Source organism: Uranotaenia lowii, chromosome 1 (genome assembly GCF_029784155.1).
Source record: "Uranotaenia lowii strain MFRU-FL chromosome 1, ASM2978415v1, whole genome shotgun sequence".
Taxonomy (NCBI): Eukaryota; Metazoa; Arthropoda; class Insecta; order Diptera; family Culicidae; genus Uranotaenia; species Uranotaenia lowii.
The window spans coordinates 41,881,653-41,905,871 of record NC_073691.1 but is presented as its reverse complement, the minus strand read 5'-3'; the positions used below and the strand labels follow the sequence as shown (position 1 = coordinate 41,905,871).

Below are 24,219 nucleotides of genomic sequence, written 5' to 3'. Positions count from 1 at the left end.
ACCGACGGATGGCCGGTTTGTTGCATGTAGACGCAGACCAGTACAATCACACTTGGCGTGCCATAATAGAAATGAAAGATTATGCGCTGCTTTTTCGATGCCCTAAAGCACAGCCAGAGAAACGTTCAATTCCGTCCATCAAGGCTCAGAAAAAATAACAATAATTTAAATCAATATTAATCATCGCACACCGCACACAGTTGTTGGTTGGTGATGGATGCTGCACTCTCTCCAAGTTTAAACTTTAAGCAAGACTTAATTTTCGGTTCTCCTTTTGCTCCTTTTCCACAGGCAGGCAGCCATCGCCGGTCCATACGCACGAGAGAAGACGCGAAAGTCGCGCACCTAGTCAATATTTATTATGGAAAACGGAGCTGCCCAGCAGCGCTTTCTTTCTACAAATGCATCATCATCATCGCTGGATGAAACGAACCAAACGGAATCGGCCGAACTTTAGCATGACCAGGCATTGGCCGGGAGCAACTGAAAGAGAAACCAAAGAGCGCGAGAGTATCGCCAACGGAGTTCAACTTCCAGAGCCATCGGATTTTGTGGGGACCGGTTCGTGGCGATTGGAAGCAGTTCAGTCGCTTCAGTCATTCCTTTGTTTCGCTCGAGTTAAGTGTGTTCCTAAGCTCCTTTCTTGAGACCAAGTCTGTACCAGCACTGGATAGAACCTACTTGCTGCATCTCTTCTCACACACACATTCTCGGCCAGAAGAAGACAAGACGACGACGACGTTCGCCTTGCTTCCAGCGCTTCAGATAAAGCAAGGGTTCAAGAACTTCTCCCGGAGTTGTCCGTTGCACTTTTACAAACCGGAAGTACGCGTGAAGTCGTGTGATTAGTCCTCGGGACGTTTATTGCCGCGATACTACCAGTAGTGATTCGAATTGTGTCGTTACCGAGTGTCCGCGCGAGTGTTTAATTCGGCTATCTTGACCGCCCACCGCAGAAAGCTCTTTGGATTAACGCGTGAGCCAACCCGGCAAAGTAGCTAACAGCCAAGAAAGAAACCGGGAAACCAAGGCAAAAGCAAACCGGTGCGTGGCAGGAAGCCAGCAATCTTTTCCGAACGAAGTTTCATACCAAGGCCTCAAAATTCCATCCGCCGAGATGTCCGAAGCTTGCGAAGTCGAGCAAATCATCGAGAGCAAGCCAAGAAAGGTAATAATAATCGCACACCACACAGCTCAACACAACACAACTACCGTTGCTTGGGTTGGGTCCAGATTGGGTCCCAAAAAAAAATTTTGGGGTCCAGGTTGAGTGAGGGGTCTCTTCTGCTCTCTCCTTTGCTGCGCGCTAACCTGAAAAATTGGAAGGGCGGGTTTGTGAGCGCAGTAAATTGCAACGGGTGGTGCCAGATTTATGATGATCTGGAGGCAGACTGAGTGTTATTTTTGAGGCGGTCAATAATTTTTTTTTTTTGACAACTTTTAAAATGGTATAAATTTGCAAAACCTTTAACAAAATAATGTATTCAAAATCAAAGTTTTTCAAATCAAAATAGGTTTCTACTTCGTTTGAAAAGAAACCTCTTTTGACCTTAGTGGTTTTGTCATTTGTTCCAACAAAGTAGGCCTTTTCATGGAATTCAATCCGGTATTGATACAATCTAGTTAAGGGATGTCATAAAACTTTCATTATGCCCACGTATTGATTTTTAAAACTGTCCATTCTTTGATGTTTGTGAATTTTATTTTCAACAATGAAGAATTGGGATCCACTTGGCAATAAAAAACAAACTTTTATTTTTTTTTCTCAAACTAAAATTTTACAGTTTCTCTCGAACATTTAATTTTACCTAATATTGCTAAGTTTTAACGAGGCATTTTAGAAGTCGTAGAAATATTTTTTATATGTATTTGACTTGAAATTGAACTTCGGTATTATGTCGTTATTCATACAACAATTATCAGTGTATAGTCTAACTTTCTTTTTTTTTTCAATTCCAGCTCTTGAACAACTTTGTTAATACTGACATGAATGAGTCAAATTGAAAAACTTGAAACGAACAATAACTGTGAATATTATATAAATTGTTTAAAAAAAATGCCCAGCAAGCCCCTTATAAATATTGGTCACCACTTGTAATTTTTACTGATACACCTGTAATTCAAACGGGACTACCTGCAATTATCACCGTATTACTTGTAATTACTAGCGAAATACCTGTAAAAATGACCGAATTACCTGTAGTTTTGCCGAATTTCCGGAACTTTTTACCGAAAAAAAAGTAAAATTTGCAGTGGAATAATGTAAACAAAACGAAAATTGTTTTAAATCATCATGTTGACTACAGAATTTATATGGTTTTCATCACTTAATCGCACTTTAAACACATCCTTCGTTATTTGTAGCTAGAACTGAGTGAAATTGAAAAAAGGACTTATTTCAATGTTATTTTTGAAAAATTGGGCATGTTTGCATCAGAGGCATTGCTAGCCAGCTCGGCTTACATCTTAGTATTGAACATTGAAGAACATTTTCAAACAAGTTATTTCACTTTAAGAACGAAGTTAACACAGAAACTATGTATTTATTTTAAACAAAGTTTTTCTTCCTCGATCAAATCTGGTTTTAATTTGGCTGAAAAATTTCAGTTTTGGATGTTAAAACTTAAAACCCCGTGAATAAACTCAAGAGAATTCTCGACATCCCTGTGGTATTATGCTAAGATATTTATCATTTTGAAGTTAATGGTATCAATCAACTTTGTCCAAACACTGCAAGATATTTTAATTGATACGTGAAGATTTATTTTTTTTTTATATTTTCACACTTATTTAAGTTCTAGACCTATCTTCTAAAAAAAAGCAAAGGGATATTGATGACAATCAATATCTATAAAGTTAGAAACATCCAGTAACGTTCTAATTTTCCAAAAATTTTGATAACTTTAATAATGAATTAATGGCTATAACCTCAGAAACAAGAGTTGTTGAAGAATAATCAATTGTACTAGATGATCACTAATTTCACATCGGTGATTGGCCGAGGCCATCAATTTTGATCAAAGGGCAAAAGAATGTTGCCCACAATGCCCAAAACTAATTATCGCTAACGTCGCCGGCCACGTCCTAGAAGTCAATAGATAGTTTGAAAAAGAGAGAAAGAAATGAAAGATTAATTTTGTGCTTTAGGGCAGGGGTCTCCTATGCTTCCTAGTAAAATATTTGTTGTTGGAAGTATGGGTGAAAGGATATGATCAGGAAGCACTTTTTACTAGTGCGATCTTCTAGGACTAAGAACTTTTTCCACAATTTCCTGTGAATTCTATGTGAAACTCTAATAATTACAGTTGAGTCTAGATTTTCTGCTTTAAATCATTGATCATTTAAAAAAAACTGTTTTTCACTTTTTCTTACACAAACTTTAACAAACTTTCTTGTTACTTAGTGAAACGAAGGGTAAAAATTTCAATAAAACTAAACAATAATTTTAAAAATTTAAAGTAATTTTCTAACATTGCTTTTTGAACTTCTTGAATTTTGAAAAATGAAAAGTTTAAACACGACAATAGAGCATATTTGGATAAACGCGTTATGACATAATCATGAATCCAATATATGTACCTAATTGTTTCCAAAATTTAAAAACAGATCCTTTTAAATGAGTTCAATGATGGCCGATTGAAAACAAGTCATATTTTTAGAATCTAACGCTGAAAAAGATTTAAACCAAATCCTGCTATTGATTTCAACCAAAAAGTAACATTTCGAACCTGATTATAATGTTTGAATAGAAATGAACGAGAAAAAACTGTACTATACTTCCAAAAAATAACCCGCGATAAAATATTGAAAAAGGAATGAACTCATCAATTTCTTAAATATGATCGAGGACTCCAAAGGCTATATTCCTTTTAAATCCTTGCTACGAGCTGCATTCAGGATTCTCCAGAAAATAGATTTGGTGTTTTTCCTCGGGGTCACTCCTTGTGAAAATTTTTCGGGACCCGTTCTTGAAACATATTTGAAGGTCCAATTTGATTGGCGAAAAAGGAAATTTTCTGGCGCAAAAACGAACACTCCCGTCACTTTCGAGCACAGCCTACTGAGTCAGTTAGAATTCTAAATTTAGATTTAGCATACATATTCAAGAATTAAAATTCAGGTTCCTATTTTAAAAAGACTATCTTCAAGGCAAAAAGTTATTGTTTAAATGAAAGAAGAAACGATATGGTAAACAAGGCTGGAACAAATATCAATTTCTTCTTTTGTCACCTCCCCCCCTCCCCCCCCCCCTTTTAAATTTCAAAAAACTCGAAGGGGGGAATAAATAAAGTTTGAAGTATTTTATGTAAATTTTGGAAAAAAAATCCAAATATCCGAAAGATTGCAAGACAAAAAACTAAACTTTGGAAGGTGGGAGTTATTTTACCTTTTGTATTCTTTAATTTATTTATTTTTGGATAAAAATTTACTTCATTTATAGGTTTTTTGCAATGATATAATATGCAATTTTGTTGCCTACAAGTTTTCATGAAATTTATTTCAATTTATTTGTTTTTCGCATTATTTTTTAACCTTTTAACATTAACCTAAAAACAGACCATGTTCATCTTTTGGCTGCCCAGTTTTGGCACTGAAATTTGTCAAGTTTTTGAGATTGATTGTCCCGACTCATCTGTACACGCTCAGCAAGTGTGCGTAAGAAATGTCAAGAACAACTCTATGCAAGTCTAAAAAATTCTCCATTTATGAATTAACCTAACATGATGGTTTGTTGATGATGATGATATTGTTGTTGATTGGACAAAACAAGAAGTCCTATCAAATAACAGTGACATGGTTAAATGAATGATGATTTCTATGGGTAATAAAGTTTCCTATCGACTGGTTTGGTAATGAAAGAGAGGGTTTTTGGTGATTTCAGTCTTAAAGGATATGGGTTTTTGTATTTTTACTGCATCCGACGTTTCGACATTTATTATGCCTTTTTCAAGGATTGGTTCATTTTCGTTTTAATTGTCCAGTTTGTTTTTGAATCTATTAAACTGTTTGATTTTTTAAAATGTTTTTGTCCAGTTGCTGCTACTTGGGCTTGGAGGATTTTATTGATGACAAACGTAAACAACAGTCAAACATTTTTGGGAAATAAAAAACCTGTTATTGATTTATTGATCCACCTCTGATCCACTTACTGATGAACTCTGTCAATTTTCATAAACATTAGAATTTTTATCCGTGGAAGCAGTCTCATTTAGCTCGTACTCAGGTTCAAAAGTTGTCTTGATTCCAAATCGTTGTGGCAACTATTTATAGCTTCATATACATACATATTGCGCAAGCAAAACCGAACAAATTCCACCATTTTTTGGGAGAACCGATAAATTTTGGCACCCCGATGCATCGGTAATCTTGCCCGTAAGCGATCTACATACGGTTTTTTTTTCGTTGGTTTGTTTGTCGACTTAACTCTTACGACTTGGAGAAGGCGTAGGTTTAATTTATGGAGAGCTGTTCGGTGCAGACTCCCCAGTTTGAGGGAGCCTTCCTTCCACCCGGACGATTGCGTGTCTCTTTCACTACTTTCGAAGGTCCATCCGGAGGAGGGAGGTGTCCTCCGGACGACGACCATGCCGCAGATTTGGCGCGTCGTTGTTGACCAACTGTTGAAAATCCGCTTACAAAGTTATTTTATTTATATTCGCCTCTTCCATATCGAGTAAGCCCAATGCCGTCCGGTTGTTCTAACCTGAGATACTTGGGTAGTGATATCTTTGAGATTGTTGCTTGCTGGTTGCTCTCCATCGCATCCGTTGGACCCCGAATTTTTTTTTTTTTGGATTCGGACCCGAGAGAAGAGGGGTCAAGCGTGCCTTTTTATCGCACACACTTAGATAGATGGGTGGATTGGATATATTATATGTATTTATTTCCTAACGGTGTAGCTCAACCATACGGTCTGGTGCCCATCAGCCAAGCTTGGGGGTCTTTGGTTGGCAGAAAGTGTGACTTCTTTCGGAGGAAAATTTCGATAGTTGCTGCTTACTTTCGCGCTTCAAGCTCTCAAGTCAGGGAGAAGAAGTCAGTGTAAGACACACACGAAGAAAAGGCACCCGATTGGGCGCCTCGAGGTTGAACCGAAACGTGCAAAAGCCAATGATTTCTGGGAAAGCACATTGTCGCTGGACGCTGACAGACTCAGAGCACCAAAGTCAAAACACCTGAGTGCTTACCAGGAAAAGTTTATGGAAAGTACCCGTGGGAGACTAGCAAAAGTGAGAAATGGTTTCAATGGATAACACATTTGAAGGTTGAGCATTTTTTTAGGTAATTAGTAAAACGTAATTTTATTTTATCGACGTTTTTTGGCAGATTTTAGATTTGAAAACGTTTTTATCAGTTGTCTAGACGTTTCGAGCTACTCTGGCTTTCGCTTCTCTTCAGTGAACACTAAAATTATATTTTTAACACTGAATGTTCATCTATACAATATTTAAAAAAAACTTACAATCTAATGGCCTTCGTCTATACTTATTTGATTCGGAACGAACACAAACACATACAGGATCTCAATGAAACTTCATATTTCCTCAAAGAGATTCCCTTTTCTCAACTCTTAGCGTACATCTTTCAAGGATATGATGGCTAGCATCTTACAAATGCTAAAACCACCAACCCACAGAAAATGTGCTGTGTGTACCGTGACCGGGAATCGATCTCATACCCGCTGGCTTAGAAGACTTGAAGGCTATCCTCTACACCACGGGCAGCGACATTTTGTAATTTCGTTCACATTTGTATCTTAGTTTTTGTGATGATTTTTAATTACAGAGTCGTAAGCTGTTTTAAAATTAAAGGATTCTATTAGCCTATTGACTACATTGTTGTCACTTCTAATCTTAATGTAAAAAGTTTCCGCTGTAATTCTCGCATTATAGCCTGTATTTTTTTCTAAAATTTTTGTATTGTCGAAGTTAAAAAGATGACCAGTTTCTAAACTGTGTTGTGCTTCTTCCTTATTTTGACTTTTTTATGAGAGTAAATTAAATTCATGATAAAATATTTAAGTACATATTTTTGTTCCCTAGAAGATAAACTTAACGTTGCATTTTTGAGTGTTGTATGTCGAATTCGTGTATGCTTAAGCTTGCCAGATTGCCCGAATTTATCCGGACTTGCCCGGAAATTTGATACAAAATATGGGAATGATCCGGCCCCGCCCGATTGCCCGGATTTCGTTGAAAAATGCCGGGTTTTGCCCGGATTTATTCGCTTTATTTGCAAAATTAAACAAAAACAACTCAATTTGAGTTATTATAATTTTTATATTTGCGTCCAAAAGCGATTCCAATTTTTTAGCAAAATAATTATGAACGATTCTCTTGAAGACTAAAGTATAACTTTAACTCCGCTGATGCGATTTGATGAAAAAAAAGTTTCATGGTTTTTTTTTCTGGATTTTTGTTGAATAATTCCCGGCTTTTGACCGAATTTGCCCGGATTTGTACGACCCGGATGAATGCGAGGAAAATTCTGGCAACCTTCCCGCACAAGACAAAAATGACAAAAAACGAAAATTTAAAAAAAATTACAAAAAATACTTAATAAAAAAAGCAAAAATAGCAAGAATTTAAAAAATTACCAAGTAAAATACAAAGTTGATTAAATTCGAATAATGACAAAATTATAAACTTTACAAAAATGACAAAAATATAAATTTAAAAAATAATTATTACAAAAAATTAGAAAAAAAACTTGATTTTTCATGATTTCAAAAAGTACAATAGATGAGAAAAATATCGGAAAAAATAGCTAAATAGACGGAAATCACAAAAAATACATAAGAAAGGCACCAATTGAACAAAAATTATACGTAATAAGCATAACAGTGCTCCCAAAACTATTTAAAAATTTCATAAAAATACCATAAAGTGACAGTCAAATGAACCAAAACTGGTAAAAAAGACATAAAAAGACAGAAAAATTAAAACAATTTATCGAACATGAAGTAGGAGACCTAAAAGAAACGCAAAAAAAAAAACATAAGTGAATCAAAAACTATACAAAAACATAAAACAAGAACACATAAAATAGGGTCAAATGAGGTTATTATGCACAAAAATAACTCAGTTTTTTTTTCTATTATCTGCTAAATAAAGACTTAAACTTAAACTTTAAAAATTGCTTGAGTTGTTGTAGAACAAAACCAAAATATATGATATCGTTCCCCCTGATCATTTAGGGATTTTCGGCTTAATTTTAAGGTTGCATTTAGTGGTATGAAAATGCCTATTCAAATTACCCAACGTGGTCATAATTATCTCACTGCAGTGCCACTTCATCACACTGCAAAAAACGCGTTTGTTGCTTACAACTTTATGAAGAGATGAATCATTGTAATTTATGTTTGTTACTTTAATTTATCGGCTTTATCGGTGAAAATTGATGTCCTTTTTAGTAGGGACGTCTTAAGATTATGATAATTTATAGACTGATAGAACGTTACACGAAAAATTAAAAAAAAAGGTAAAATTTACCTTTTTGCGAGGTGTTTTTTTTCACCCAGCTTTCTGGGTAAATTTTACCTTATTTAATTCACCTAGCAAAAAGGTAACTTTTACCTTTTTTCAATTCACCTAGCAAAAAGGTGAATTTTACCTCTTTTGCATTTACCTAGCAAAATAGTAAATAATACCGTTACCCCACCCTCTGATTTAAAAGGTAAATGTTAACTGGTTTGGTTGGTTTCTTCAATAAAACTTAAATAAAATTAGTTAAAGAATTGGTTTTTATTTAAGATAATAAGGACTTTTACCTTTATATTTCATGTTGGAATGCAGAAAATTATAGTTGCTTACTCACGGTCACTTTCTTCGAGTTCTTCCTTGGCCGCTGAATCCTCTTGCATTGCGTTGACATTCATATCCTTCTCTTTCGATTGATCCATTTAGGTCCCGCTTTTCCGGAATGATCTGTGGGATGTTCCGGAATGTTGGCCAATCTGTAACAAAAGCAAAGTATTATGACGAGAACCAGCACTATTATAGAAACATTTACCGTTCTGTTCGGATTTTCACATATTGGGCACAAAGCAAAACTTTTTTCTGAATGACAAAACAGCATAACCTCAATAAACGGGTTCGGAAAATTGTTACTTTTTTCAAGATGAACTGTACCGTTTTGTTCAGCTCAATCCAGGTCAACTTCACCTCGCTACGAGGTAAGTTTTACCTTTTTTGGTTCACCTTTTTTATAGGTGGATTGTACCTTTTTATTCAGCTCAATTCAGGTGAACTTCACCTCACTACGAGGTAAGATTTACCTTTTTTGAATTCACCTTTTTTCTCGGTGAATTGTATCTTTTTTTCCAGCTCGATTCAGGTTTACCTTTTTACCTCAGTAAATTTTACCTTTTTATTATTTTCCGTGTAGAAGAAAAGAAAGACGGTGAAAATGAGCGGGTACACTAAAAAAAAATTCCTCATGTGAACACTACGTGAAAATGTACATGAATTTTTGCCACCATGAAAATCACGTGAAACTTACGTGAATTTTAGGTAGCAAACAGAGTACGCGCAGCAGGTACAATTCACGTAATTTTCATATGAGTTCAACTTGAAGCGTACGTGGAGAAAAGATTCGTTCTGCTACATGCTGTTCACGTAAATTTCATATTGATATAAACATATAGTAATGTTTTATTTCGAATCGTAAACTAAAAAAAGGTTTCATTTTCAGGGGAATTTTATTATATCGAGTGATAAGACAAGCACGTGATAATAGATAACACGATTAACAAACTTCTTACTGCCACTTTTACGTTTTAACAACACATTTACATTTCACTTTTTTTTAAACACTTCCGCCGAGAAAATAGCATTCGAAGAGCCACAGTTGCTGGCCGTCCTAGTGGCCCTAATTCATAATCCTGTGTAAACAAAATATGTAATCAAAATTACGACACCTCAAAACTTTTACTACTTACGAAAAATTTGCTTTTCTATTACCCAGAATGTCTTCATCTGCCATCACCAACTGTTGGATCTACGCCATATTGAATATTGTTTCATTCACATAGATTTTACGTGAATGAGCTATTCAGAATTAAGTGAATTTCACTTAGAAAGCACCAAATCCATCTATACTTGGCGAATCACTGGTTTTTCACGTAAATCGAATGTGTCTTTGTTTGGACAGCATACAACTATGTGAATGTCACGTAAAGATCAAGTAATATTTTATTATAGCTACTAAGTGCTTCACGGAAATCGAGCAAAAATTCACATAATGAGCGCCTACGTGAAAATCTAGATGAATTTAACGTTTTCTTTTCGGCTGAGTGTAGAATTTATTAAGAAACATTATCATCAAATATAAAAATTTTGTTCTGCTGAAATATAACTTTTTTTTTTACATTTCATTTTTTAGGTGCAATCGAAGAAGTTTTACAGTAAAATAAGCTCTACACCCAAAATAATCTGCAGGTAGCTGTTACGGAAAAAACTACATTTTTTTTTATCCAATTGATTTTCACGTTCATCTTTTCGCAACGTCTGTCTAATCCATCTGCACTTACTTTTTGGTAAAAAAAAATCAAAACAAATTAAATTTGATCATAATAAAAATTTATTTTCACTTTCATTCGTCACACTGTCACTACACTTAATTCATTATTTAAAAGAAACACAAATCCGGGACCTTTTTCCAGCGAGTTAGGTTGTGGAATCCTGTAAAAATTGTTTTGGTCGATTTCTCCAAACTTTCTCCAAAGCTAAAAAGAATACGAACCACGGCTTAAATTGAATTAAATTTTGACAGGGAAAACGATATTCACTTACCACCTTGCTCCTGAGGCTCGGATTTGTATTTCTCTTGCTTTGGCCCCGCAAGACGTCCTTTGTGGTGTACTGCTCGTTAACCGACGCTGAATACTTTTGAGCTGCCGCATCCGAATTCCGGGGGTCGCGCGAAAAATCTTAAATTTTCAAAATCTTGCAAAATTTTAAACTCGAAAATTTTTCGCCAAAAAATCATTTTATTCAATTTCGGGGTCGCGCGAAAAACCTAGAATTTTTTAAATCTTGCAAAATTTTAAACTCGAAAATTTTTCGGCAAAAATCATTTTTTTCGATTTTTTCCGGTCGGGGGTCGCGCGAAATACCTTGATTTTTTAAAATCTTGCCAAATTTTAAACTCGAAAATTTTTCGGCAAAAATCTTTTTTTTCGATTTTTCCGGTCGGGGGTCGCGCGAAAAACCTAGAATTTTTTGAATCTTGCAAAATTTTAAACTCGAAAATTTTTCGCCAAAAAAAACATTTTTTTCGATTTTTTTCCGGTCGGGGGTCGCGCGAAAAACCTTGAATTTTTTTAATCTTGCAAAATTTTAAACTCAAAGCCAAAAACTCATTTTTTTCGACTTTTTCCGGCCGGGGTTCGCGCGAAAAACCTTGAATTTTTTGAATCTTGCAAAATTTTAAACTCGAAAATTCCGCAATTCCCACATTTTCCAATAGGAATACACTACCAGACGCATGAGAAAATAGCAGAAAAAAGGGTTTAGACCTATCCACCTAGACTTTACGTGAAATTCATATGTCATCTGTTTGGATTCATAGTAGTTACTACAAAGCACACGTAGAGTCGATGTGATGCAGTAAAAGCTTATTCTACGTGAAAAATCCCGTATATTTTATTTCTAAATTATTATGCGTGCATAAGAAATGCAATGATTTTTTTTATTAACCCTCCATTAAGTGAGATAAAAAATTTAACTTCTATACTGTAAGTCCAATCTCTTTGCCGCCTTGGACAAACTTGTTTAAAATGCAATTTATTGAAAATTTTTGTTAAATGTAAAATTTCCAAAACATGTATCTTTCGAAATACAGTGTATTATATACATATAAATAATATTTCAAAATCTGTTTTCTTTTCATTATAACTTTTTTCTGGTAATTTTAAGATTTTAAAGATTTTCCACAAAGTTGGTGAAAAAAAAAATTAGATGAAAAGTAAGACAAATGCAAAAAAATAGGGCAAAATCTTCGATGTTGTCAAGTTTCACGGAATATACCCACACTCACACAAAAAAGGAACGTAAAATTCACCTGGATTTTCACGTAGCCCCTCGTTACGTGATTTTTTGCTTGATTTACGCTAACCACTGAAAAGGCAATAAAAAATCACTCAAACTACATTCATACAGTTGAATGCTGTCAAAAACAAGACATTCCATTAACGTGGATTTCCAGTGATCCGTCACGTATAGACGAATGTGGTTCATTGTAAGTGATGTTCATGGAATTCTCAGAGGCTCATTCACGTAATATGTACGTGTAAGAATAGAATATTGATTTAAGCAACCCTTTTTCTCACCCCAAGTTGTTGCTCCAATAAATTTCCCAAAAAAAAATCACTAAAAGACCTTCCCTCGTGAAGATGCATCTCAGTAGCCGATGAGTTAGTATGCGAGTTTAAAATCGCTTACCCAAACACTCCTTCCTTATGCACTCTTGCACAGCCACAACAACAACAATGTTGTAAGTTCACTGGTCCTACATATCGATCTGTTTCCGTCTGGTCGTCTGTTCCGGATGTCATCGTGATGTAGTAGACAGTTTTTTTTATTCCTCTTCGTGTTTCATCTATTATTTTTATTCTTCAATGTTCTGCTGCTGCACCATCTCGTTCGTTCGTTACCACGGTTACGTTACACATGGCCTCCGAGAGCAGTTTCTGCTCTTAGTTGCTGCACAGCCACACCGCAAGCATTAACCCATTCGTATCATGCATCCGATGATGGTAGAAGTAGATGTAATGTAGGGCATAAATAGTTGCTGGTAATATGCATTCACAAATCCGCCCTCCTCTGTTTGGGACCGGGTTCGAGTTCGGGTAACCGGTTTGCTTTTTTCCCTGGTGGAGCACCAACTGGAAATTCGGGAGCAAAGCCAGTCCCAGAGAGCGTCGTCGTCGTCATTCAACATTAATAACAGCATCAGCAATGAACGAGCTGTGTTTTGAAATGTGATATTGGCCCTCTATTATCTGTTTCGTAATACCAACCATCATCCAGATTAGGGCATGGCTGGAGGGCTTTTAGTTAATATTGGGATTTGACATTTGACACCAGATTAGGTGGAATGGGATTTTTAGATCAGTTAAGTAATAAAAACATCAGATTTAAATTCTGACTTATTAAATTTCTTAAGTTGATTCTAGCATACAATTACCTAAAAATTTCTGCAATCTGAGAACACAATTTTCCCGTATGTTTAGATAACGTGCCGCTATTAAGCCTACCACCATTCTAATACCTGAATGGTATGTATGTATGTTAATTATCCACCATGGGTCTACGGATTCACCGCAGTTCAGATGAATAATGTATTATAAATGACTTGATGAAGAATTAGAAATTTTGAAATTGAACTAACAATCAAAATTAGAGGTAAAGGGTGATACAGTCAAAATTTGGCCAAGGGAAAACGCGTGTAAATCGGTGAAATCGTTTATTTAAAAAATCAAATTGAATTTCTTTTTCAAGTTTAATTAGTATAAAATTCAGGAAAAATATTCAGTTAGGCTTCCGCTTTTCCAAATCCGAGTTTCCGGGCCTTACGCTTAACCCATGCCATCAGATTTTGTACAGCCACCTTGTCAACCTTTTTCGCCGCAGAAAGCCAGTTCGCCTTGAACTGCTGCTCGTCCTTAGCAGTTTTTTTGGTCTTGTTTAGGTTCCGCTTGACAATAGTCCAGTATTTTTCAAGTGGGCGGAGCTCTGGCGTGTTGGAAGGGTTCTTGTCCTTGGGAACCACCTGCACGTTGTTGGCGGCGTACCACTCCATGGCCTTTTTACCGTAATGACAAGATGCCAAATCCGGCCAAAACAGTACGGAACAACCGTGTTTCTTCAGGAAAGGCAGCAGACGTTTATTCAAACACTCTTTCACGTAAATTTCTTGGTTGACAGTCCCGGAAGCTATGAAAATGCTGCTTTTCAAACCACAGGTACAGATGGCTTGCCAAACTAAATATTTCTTCGCGAATTTTGAATGTTTCATGTGTTTGATAATATCTGCTACCTTTCCCCTTCCTTTTGCTTTATAAAACTCCTGTCCCGGAAGCTGCTTGTAGTCGGCTTTGACGTAGGTTTCGTCGTCCATTACCACGCAGTCAAACTTCGTCAGCATCGTCGTGTACAGCCTCCGGGATCGCGCTTTGGCTGTCGTATTTTGTTTATCATCGCGATTTGGAGTCACTACCTTCTTGTAAGTCGATAGTCCGGATCGTTTTTTGGCTCGATGCACGGTTGTAGACGATACACCCAGCTTATTTGCGGCATCTCGGAGAGAGAAGTTAGGGTTTCGCTTGAAACTACCGGCAACTCTCTTTGTCTTCTCAGCGGCTTTCGGTTTTCGATTTCCCCCCGATCCAGACTTCCTGGCTGTCGACAAACGTTCCCCAAACACTTTAATTACATTTGTAACGGTTGGTTTGGCAACTTTTAGCGATTTTGCCAGCTTTGCGTGCGAGTAGCTCGGAATTCGCGATGCGCGAGCAAAATTTTGATACGCTGCTCTTCTTCCTTGGACGGCATTTTTACAACTGAAGAGTGAATTCCAAAATCAAAATAAGAGCAACATTCTACACACACACCTTCAAAATGAGGGGTGTTCAGGTTTTTTAAATGCAAAATTGAAAGAAATACGTCAAGTTGATATTGACCAAATTTTGACCGTATCACCCTTTATGCGATCTTGTGCTATTTAAATTCTCCAACTAAAGAGTCATTTTGATAATTTTATCTTGATTGTGAAACTCTTTTGTCAGCTGAATCTGAATGCTAATTTCAGTATAAATTCTAAATTCTAAAACTCAGCACCTCAATCTAGAATTTGAATTTCGGTTTCGGAATTTAAATACGATTTCTGAAATATACAAAAAAAAAAATACGATTTCAGAATATAGATTCTAAATCAGCATTTTCATTACGAGCCAAGAATTGAAATTTGTTTCAGGCTCTCAACCTTGAATCTTGGATTTCAATTCTGACGTTTTCGGTTTCAATTTGAACTTATATTTTTATTATTACATATTTTCAATCCGATTTGCAAATTTCAATTTAATGTAAATAAAATGATGAATCTGACTCTGAGTTTTTAGTTCTGCATCGTAATTTTGAAGCTTTATAATGTTTGAACTCTGCTTTCTAACTTTTTTTTAAATAAGATTTTGAAATGTTTAGTTCAAGAACTTCGCATGAATGTCTACAAAATTGCAGGCTGGTTTCTACATTTTTTTACCCATTTGAAAAATTATCCCCTCAATATTGAAAATGCATATGATTTGCGAAATCACGAATCATATTTTGAATTAAATGCAAACCCCAATTTGAACGATTTAAAATTAGGTTTGAAATTCTTATTTTAACATAATGATCCGAACCGAAAGTCAAGAATCCCAAACTGGATATAGAATCCGAAACATGAAAACAGGAATACAATTGAGATTTTGATAATGTGAAATCAGAATGACTTTGAGTGAGAATTTAAATACATTAAAATTTTTTATTGGGGTGATCAATTTTCCAATACGCGCTTCACAAGCGTATGACTTCTACTGGCAGTCGAACTTTCTTATCTTTGTTTCGACATTGTAACTATTATGAAATGTTGAACCTCTTAAAACCATTTTTTTTGCAGAAAAATACACGAAAGTATAGTTTTTTTTTATTGCACACCACTTTAGTTCTACGAATAACTTTATCGTTTAGGAAACAATTTTTTTTACAACAATTCCTTAACTGTATGGGCTGAATAACTTAATATCAAAACTTGTCGGTTGCATCCATTTAATATATTCAATAGGGGTTTGAAAAAACGATAAAAATCAACAAATTTTGTTGATTTTTATAGTTTTTCCAAACTCTGTCTTAAGACGTGTTTCATATCTCTTCTTTCCTCTACCGAACATAAAATATATTTTTTGTTTAAAAAAAAGACAGAATGGTGATAAGTTTAAGACCTAATTGTCAACAGCTATTTAAGATCGAAAAACACATGAGCCAAGGAATTTTGACGCGACCAAAAGGATAATTTTTCGAACAATATCCTTATTTCCGGTACTTCTATGTTTTATAAGCATTTCTTAGATGTAGACCTTGACAACTCATTGTCAAGCAGTTGCCATTAGTATGGATTGTTAAATTAACATGTTTTGAAACATTCCGCGCAAAAAGTAAGTTGTAATAATCATTGGTTTTGGTTAGATGCTGATTCTTGAAATCCCCATCTAAAACCGGGGTTGGTTTGAAGAAGGTTCATATTTTTTTTTTTCTTTTTTATACATTACCAATTTCAAAACACAGACATATTTATGAGAGAAAGACAACAGATTTTTTTTTCAATTATTTTTACGTAAAAGTATATCATTGCTTGTTAAATAGGATTTCAATAGAAAAAATGAAAAGTTTTGAAATTAAGGGTTTAATTCTTTTTCTTTAAATAAATTTCAATTCTAAATTTCTTGATACACTTTTAATCAAAAGTGTTGATTTTAACATAAAGCACATGTAAACCCCATTCCTTTTCTAAATGGTCGATTGCTTCTACCAAAAAACTCTAGCTTTGATCTTTTCACCTAACAATACTTTCATGTTTGTGTAAGAATTCTACTCTGAGTTTCATAATTCTACGAAATGCCAAAAATAGGAGAATAGGTGCATATGTTTTAACAACTGTTTCGAAAGATTTTGGCGTCATAAATTCGAACATTAAGTCAGATTTTGTCTATCACCTCAAGATTTGGTGCAATGGCTCGTAAATTTCAAAATTGATCATTTTTTACTAAATTCCAGCTGATAAACTAATACACCTACATTAAAACTAAAAATTGAATAATATACAGACCCCGTTCGATTTTGGCAACACGCCTGTACATTTTGTGTTGCCAAAATCGAATGTTGCCAAAATCGAACAGTTTTTTTTTCTCAACTTTGTTTCAGTTATTTTTACAAAATAACTATTATTATAATCATAAACGTTATTTTTAGTCAATTTCCAATCATTTGAAGTCAGTTTTTATTTTTTTTCATCATGTTTTTGATGCATTTTTCACTTTTCTTGTTCAGTTTATAATGTTTTTTTCATTTTTTTCATATTTGCTATTTTTGTCATTCTTCATCATTTTTTAGTTGTTTTTATGTCATTATCATTCTTTTGTTTGAATTTGTTTTTCAATTTTTCATTTTTTTTGGAATATTTGAGTACTTTATATTTAAAAAAAAAAAATAGTTTTTTGTTGCATTTTATCACCATTTCAGAACATAACAATGTATTAATGGTGTTTGTCTAAATTAAATTGGTCCTGTTATGACATAAACCAGAAAGTAATGTTGTTTTTAAAAACCGTTCGATTTTGGCGGTGAATCCGTGCACCCATGGTGGATAACCAACATACAACATACATACATATACTTTCAATTACTATCTCATAAGTAAGCGCAGGTCATAAGCTTTCAAATAATACCCAAACTTGTAAGACAACTAATATTTCGTACCAAAATTTATGGGTGAGAATAACAAAATGTGAAGTGCAAAGTTAAAATGAGCTGATAGAAGAAATATTTATTTCTTCTATCATAACTATAAAATAAAAGTATTTGTTTTAATAGAATAACTAGTGTTTTCGCACCAATCTGAAAATCCCCGTTTCCTCAGAGAGAACTGGCGACTGAGTCAGCCGGAATGTCCATAGTGTAAAGAGAGTAGCATAAGTAGGTATACAGAAGAACGAGGCGGCCGCAAAACTGGAAGGTCATGTACCTCTGTTCTGTCTGTTGCTTGCAGCTTGGAGGGGTTGCCTTGGGTAGATCTGCGATTTACGCGAACTTCATGCGCGATACGCAAGCAAAGACTTAAGCAGCAGCAGGCAGCGGTTCCTTGGGAGTATCGCGTCTCTACAGTGTTCGATCGCTAGTTGGGATGATTATTGTGTTTTTCAATCAATACTTTTATTATCAAACTTAAATTCTATTTCCTTCTGGGTGATTTACTGTAATTCATTATTAATCCCACCCCAATCAGCGACCATACACTGTGTACCGCCGAAGAGTGATCCGGAGGAGCCAAAATCGTAATAAGCCGGTCGAGTTGTGTGCTCTTTATTTTTTTTTTTTTTGCTGCTGCTGCTGCTTGCCTTTGGTGTTTTATTTTTTCGAGACGTCTCCGTGTGAGATTGGAGAGGGGGTGTTGAAACGAGTGTAATAAAAATTGAGCTCTTCCCGTGTATGGCAATGTTCTTAAATTCTTCATTTCTTCACGTCTGTGCCCCAGACCAGACGTTGCTTGGAGAGAATCCGGTGCCCTGGGGGCGAATCGTTGTTGACGTCACGTGTTTTAAACTTTCGACAAATATATAAGTAAGTCGCAAGTAAACCACGATAAAATAATTCTCGTTAAAAATAAGAAATTGCATTAATGACTAGGGGGAAAACCATACGGTTATCGGTCGAGAATCCAAACCGTTACCCTAGAGGAAGAGACCAAAAAAAACAGCCGAAGTCATCAACGACTCCGAGCGGCTTGGCGGATGGAATTGGATAATGAAGCACATGGAATGGCTGAATAAGTGAGTGAGTGAGTGCGTGCTGCTTACGGGACGAGATGATGACTGTTGTTAGTTTGTCGGATTTCAATTCAAACCAGCGATTAAAACTGTTCTGATTTTGAACTTTCTGGAGGTCGCCTGGATGGAGCCTTTGTGATCAACTAACCGAGATAGGTGATGTTATGTTGAAATATAACAGCAGATTGCTGATTCAATGCAATATGGAAGAGTATTGGGCTTGGGAAGTGCAAGGAGATTGATACTGCTTTCATCCGGTAAAAACCCATAATTTTATAAGCTGAAAAACTTTCCATATAAATCGGGTTAAAGATAATCTTGTTGATCGAATATTTACAAAACAATTATTCCATATCGTAAAACTATTTTTAGAAATTCGAAAAGATAATATACAATCAATGACATCATTCAAGGAAGTCTTTTTTCTGATATTGAATATTTTAACTCATTGAACAACTTTGCAAAACGATTCGACGTATGCTTTAAGAAATGTTCCTTTTGGTTAAAATCTTCTTCAAAATAAAATCAAAATTCGCGTACTTTACAGAAATAGGAAAAATTTACAAACACGATCACTTCTATTTTTTTTTTCTTGAAATTCCAAAATTCCAAATTGCCGCCTACCGTGGCCTAGAGGATAGCGTCCAAATCTTCTAAGTTAGTAGTCATAAGACCAAATCTCGGTCACGGCAAACATAGTAAATACTCTTTCTGTGAGCTGGTGGTTTGAGCGTTTGGAAGATGCTAGCCATCATCTACTTGAATGATGCTAATAAATTAATTTATTATTCAAGGTTTACATTTCAATTTTTGTTGTTCACTTACATTGTATAACCTCCAAATTTAACCTCAACAATAAGGTAATTATAACCGTTAAGTAATTCGATGGAACTCTAGATGATGAAATAATTTTAAGTTTAGATAATAGTAATTTGAGGATTACAAGAATTTTCATTTTAGATAAGAACTTACATTGTGTGATTTCCGAATTTATGAAATCCACGATACGGTTACTTATATCCGTTAAAATACTCGATGGAATTCTAGAAATTATCATTTTTTAACTTAGAGAATAGTTATTCAAATTTATTATACTCACGATCCAAAATTTTGAAACAGAACTATGTGATTATATAATTTTAACCTTCCCATGCCGTTCGCAAAATATCCGTTTCGGGGAAATTTGAGTTGTAGTTTGATTTCGTTCTCCTGGCTGTAAATGTTAACCGATTTTGATGATATTATATTCATTGTGTAGGTAATTTGTTCTTATTACTCAAAATTTTAAAATAAAGTCGATATGTATTACCAAGTTATCAGAAACTGGTTCAGAAAGTAAAAAGTCCGAAAAATCAATTTTATTTTTAAAATGCTCATAACTTTTAACAGCTTTTCTGTATTTAAGTGTTTCATTGATGTTTGAAATCGTCAAGAATCCATCTATCCGACAGTGTATAGATATGTTGGGGTCCAATGAATGTTTTGACCGCTATCTCAGATCTTCCGGTAGAAAAAAATCTAACTTCAAAAAAACGTTATCCAATTTTTGCTTTGCTTAGCTGTATTTCATTTCCCAATGAACCGATTTTCAAAACTCAAATTTCAATTTTTTGACGTTAATTTGATCATTATTTTCATAGAACATACTTGGTCTGTCAAAATTCCTAGTTCTTCAGTATATTGGAATGATGATGAAGAGATTTTAAATGTGCGCTTCGGGTCATATTGACCCGAACGGCATGGGAAGGTTAATTGGAAATTCCTAACTGAGTGAACAGGTGAATGACGATGCACTTTCTTGCTGATATTCAACGACTTAGTCTGTCTCCTCAACTGTCACGACGATTGCTGTTTTGCCATTGGTGTCTGATCCACAATTTGGTAGGGGCTGGGGAGCGACCAAAGATGCGGGAACATATGTACTTTATATGTTTTTTTTTAAACTTTTCCTTTTGTCATCATATTTGATCAACATTCAAAAACGAAGTTTCTCAAGATTATATAGGTCCATACAAGGCCGTAGGAAGAACCGGCTGGAGGCGGGGGGGATTTGTGGCAAAATTTTCTCATATCAGTTTTGCTTGAATAATCTATACTTCAAGAGTATAAAAAAGTGTGTAGTTCTGTTTAATTATTTAGCTTTGAGTTTTTTTTACTATTAAAGTTAGGTATTTATTTCAAATCCTTATATTCGAAATTCAGTCCTAGAAATGCAAATTTAAAAAAAATCAAATGATAAATAAATGGATTTTCAAGGTTTTATTTTACAGAAAAAAATTTTGCATCTACTTAAATCAGCAGTTATTAACCTAATTCTTTTCAACTACAAAATATTTTGAAATAAAAGTAAGAGATTATTTTGCGGATGAAATCAAATTCAAACTCGATTAAAATATAAAATTTTAGTTAAAAACATTGTTTTTAAATAACTAAACAGTTTTGAATCATTTATCCAGTCTGTATAGCCTGAATCGGCTAAGACGGTGTATATCTTTTATTTGCAATATGAAAATAAAAAAAAAATGTTTCCAGCTTAGTTTTAGCTTGAAGATAAAATACAAGCTCTTCGACCAATAATAATTTATATTTATTTATAATTAGAATCCTGTTAATATTTAAAAACATTAAAATTTACCTTTTTCAAAGAACGAAATCTTCAAAATGAATTCAAATATTATTTCATATTTGTGGTTTCTGCTGACTGACTGACTCTGATAAAATATAAAATTTTAATATCGAAACTAGAATTAAAACCATGAAACTGCGATCTCCTGGAAAAAGACTACGAATTTTTAATCTAAGTTACAGATAATAATTTCTTTTAATTATGAACCAACAATTGAAATAAGTATCACAACCCTTAACCAGAAATCTGTTATTTGAATTCTGAATTTTCGCCTTTAATATGAATCCTTTTTTCAGTTATTTATTTGAAAATCAATTTGTAAATCTAAATAAAACCTACGAATGATGAAACTGTTACGGATTTTTCAATTCTGGATCACCATTATGAAACTTTCTTAAGATCAAATTCTGTAATAGAATTCAAAGTTGTTATTTTAAATATTTTTTCATATATTTACGAAATGATGACTTTCGACTATGGAAAATGCATCTAGTTGAGATTTCAAATGCAAAACCAAGATGGGTTTTTCCCAATGATGATCCAAATTGGAGTTTAATAACGGAAAAAATGAATAAAGAGTCCGAAACCACAGACATCGAATTTTAATGTTTATCAGGAAATTTGGATCCTCCTAATCCAGAATTACTCTATCCTGAGCTTATCAGATATTTTTCAGCTCTTATCCCGGCCTTGCAATTTAGGGTTTTCCCCCAATATCCGCCAATATATAAATTATTTATTAAAAATTATAAAGAAAAGCTCTCAAAAACTTGTTTTTCATATCAGGAGCATGTGTGACTCATATTTTAAGTTTATATAAAAAATCGTTAATGTTAATTTTGATGAAATTTGCTCAAAAAGATGAACGCAACATACAAATTATATTTCTAATGAATCAATTCAAATTTTCGTTTGATTTTGCAAATAATGTGAACAAAATCGGGAATCTGGCATTCTAAGTCTTATCTTATTGAAATTCGATATTCGGGACTCAATGTCTATCAACAAGGGAGATTATTTTTTTGAAAAACTGTAGTAGAATTGTGGACCTGGAATAAGATTTCGAGGTTTTGACTTTAGTTCTGAGTCGAGAAACTTTTGAACCATTTTAGTCGTTTATCAAAACTTGATTAGGAATTCGACATTTTGAGTTCAGAGAAGCACATTTCGCTTGGCTTTTTGGAACATCATGAGAGTGGAGAAGTTTAACCTCAAACGTCCCCCTCCCCTTCCTACGGCCATGGGACCTTATTCCTTTAAATGTGGAACACGTAAGGTAATGTTATTCCGAAAAAACCGTTCGAGTTTGGCGCGTGTGCCGAACTCGAATGTTAGCAACGTCGATCGAGGTATATATTAACAGATTTGATAAAATCCTCATCCTGTATTTCGTAAATTATAACAACATAGTAAGTTGTTTTAGTTGAGACGTTTATACATATTTACCTTTAATTTACCCGTGTAATTTGTTTAAAAAGTATCAAAGTATTAAAGATCTTTAAAACAAAAACTTAATAGAGGCGCTTAAAATCAGTAGGATGTAAATAGTACCCAAATGATAGGTTCGAGAAAACGTGCTTCAGAGTTGTCAAGGTGCACAATTGTTCATAAATTATTCGAATTCGAGCAGTTTTAATTCATTCGGAAAAGTTTTAAAATGTTTTTTTAATCTGACATTTGCACCGGATATTTGACCGCATGAAGCATCGATTAGTATACTGAACTGAAGATCGATGATTTTGACACTTACGTCCCTCTGATTCTGAGGGCGTCAATTATAAAAAAAAATCAATTGGTTCTTTATTGATAACTAGCTGACCCGGTGTGCTTTGCTACACCTTTTAAAAATAAATTAAATTTAAAGAAATTATTTAAACTTTCAAATTTCTACATCATTCAGAAGCAACCCCTTGAATCTAACTTTCTGAAATTTGATCTTTGAATTGGTTTCCAAGATCTGCAAATTTTGCTCTGTTTATAAGTTTAGTTGATTCTTTAAATATATCAAAATGTATGTTTTACTGGTATGGATTTATCACCTTTTCCTCTTTCAAATGCGAGAAGGGCTCACGTACGACACAGTTTCAGTATCTAAATAACGTCACATTTCACTCCATTTGTCTGATAAGTATTCGAGATTAAAGGGAGGGTCTCAAATTATTCGTATGAAAACAACTTCTTTTATATAATATGGTCTCTATTGCTTGATTTGTTTGTACTCGATTTATAAAAAAAAACTTGTCTGAAAGCCCTTCTTTCTTCTCCCCATCCGACTACTGGCCCCCTCTTCACTTCCTACGTACTCTCTGGAAGAATGGTGGTGTTTCAAATAATTAAAGAACCATTTCTCGTGCCCTAATGGTTTCCCATGTCATATTTGGCTCCTTTTGTTAGATAAGATCTTGGATTATGCTAAAAAATTGTATGGGAGCTCCCCTCTTCCCTAATTTTATCCCCAATTGAAGGTGAAAGGAATCACAAATAAGCACCTAACCATTTCTCGTACTCGAATACCCTCCCAGGCCAAACTTGGTTTCATCAGTTCTCGAGTGATGTAAAAAAGTGCATGGAAGCTCAGTGTAGTTGAAGTTCCAAAAAATACAATCTTACTTATTGAAAATTAACTGAAGATTTATTCGATTAAAACACGTATATAAAGCTTCTAAGAGGCTTTTCTACATTATGAATGTTTTCAAGAGAGTTTTCATAAGACTCTTGGTATTTTTGTCATTTTTTTATTTCTGTTTTTTTCTTCAAGGAAATATGTTTAGGTTTTATGAATGGGTTCTAAAATCGCCAGTCGATTTGGGGTCATTTCTCAAACTCTAAAAAACTTATCCATGATTTTTTGCAAAATTTTTAAGTAACGTAACGTAACATAAGTAAATTTGAGCTTTGAGGTTTGTATGGGAAAATTCACTACTTCTTGAATTGTTTCTACTGACAAACATCTTAAAATGAAAAATCGCGATAAAATAAAACTCCCGTAAAGAGGATTAAGAAAAAAAAA

The 24,219-nt window shown here is 34.4% G+C and overlaps 1 protein-coding gene across 1 annotated transcript in view; it reads left to right on the top strand.

Annotated features, from left to right (window-relative positions):
* The first annotated feature begins 585 nt into the window (after window positions 1–585).
* The window catches only part of LOC129753505 (coactosin-like protein), a 90,327-nt gene continuing 66,693 nt past the window's right edge, over window positions 586–24,219 (top strand). The window contains exon 1 of the mRNA XM_055749324.1: window positions 586–1,168. Within this exon, the coding sequence (XP_055605299.1) occupies window positions 1,118–1,168 (51 nt within the window). The 5' untranslated portion in view covers window positions 586–1,117. The remainder of the gene's footprint in view (window positions 1,169–24,219) is intronic.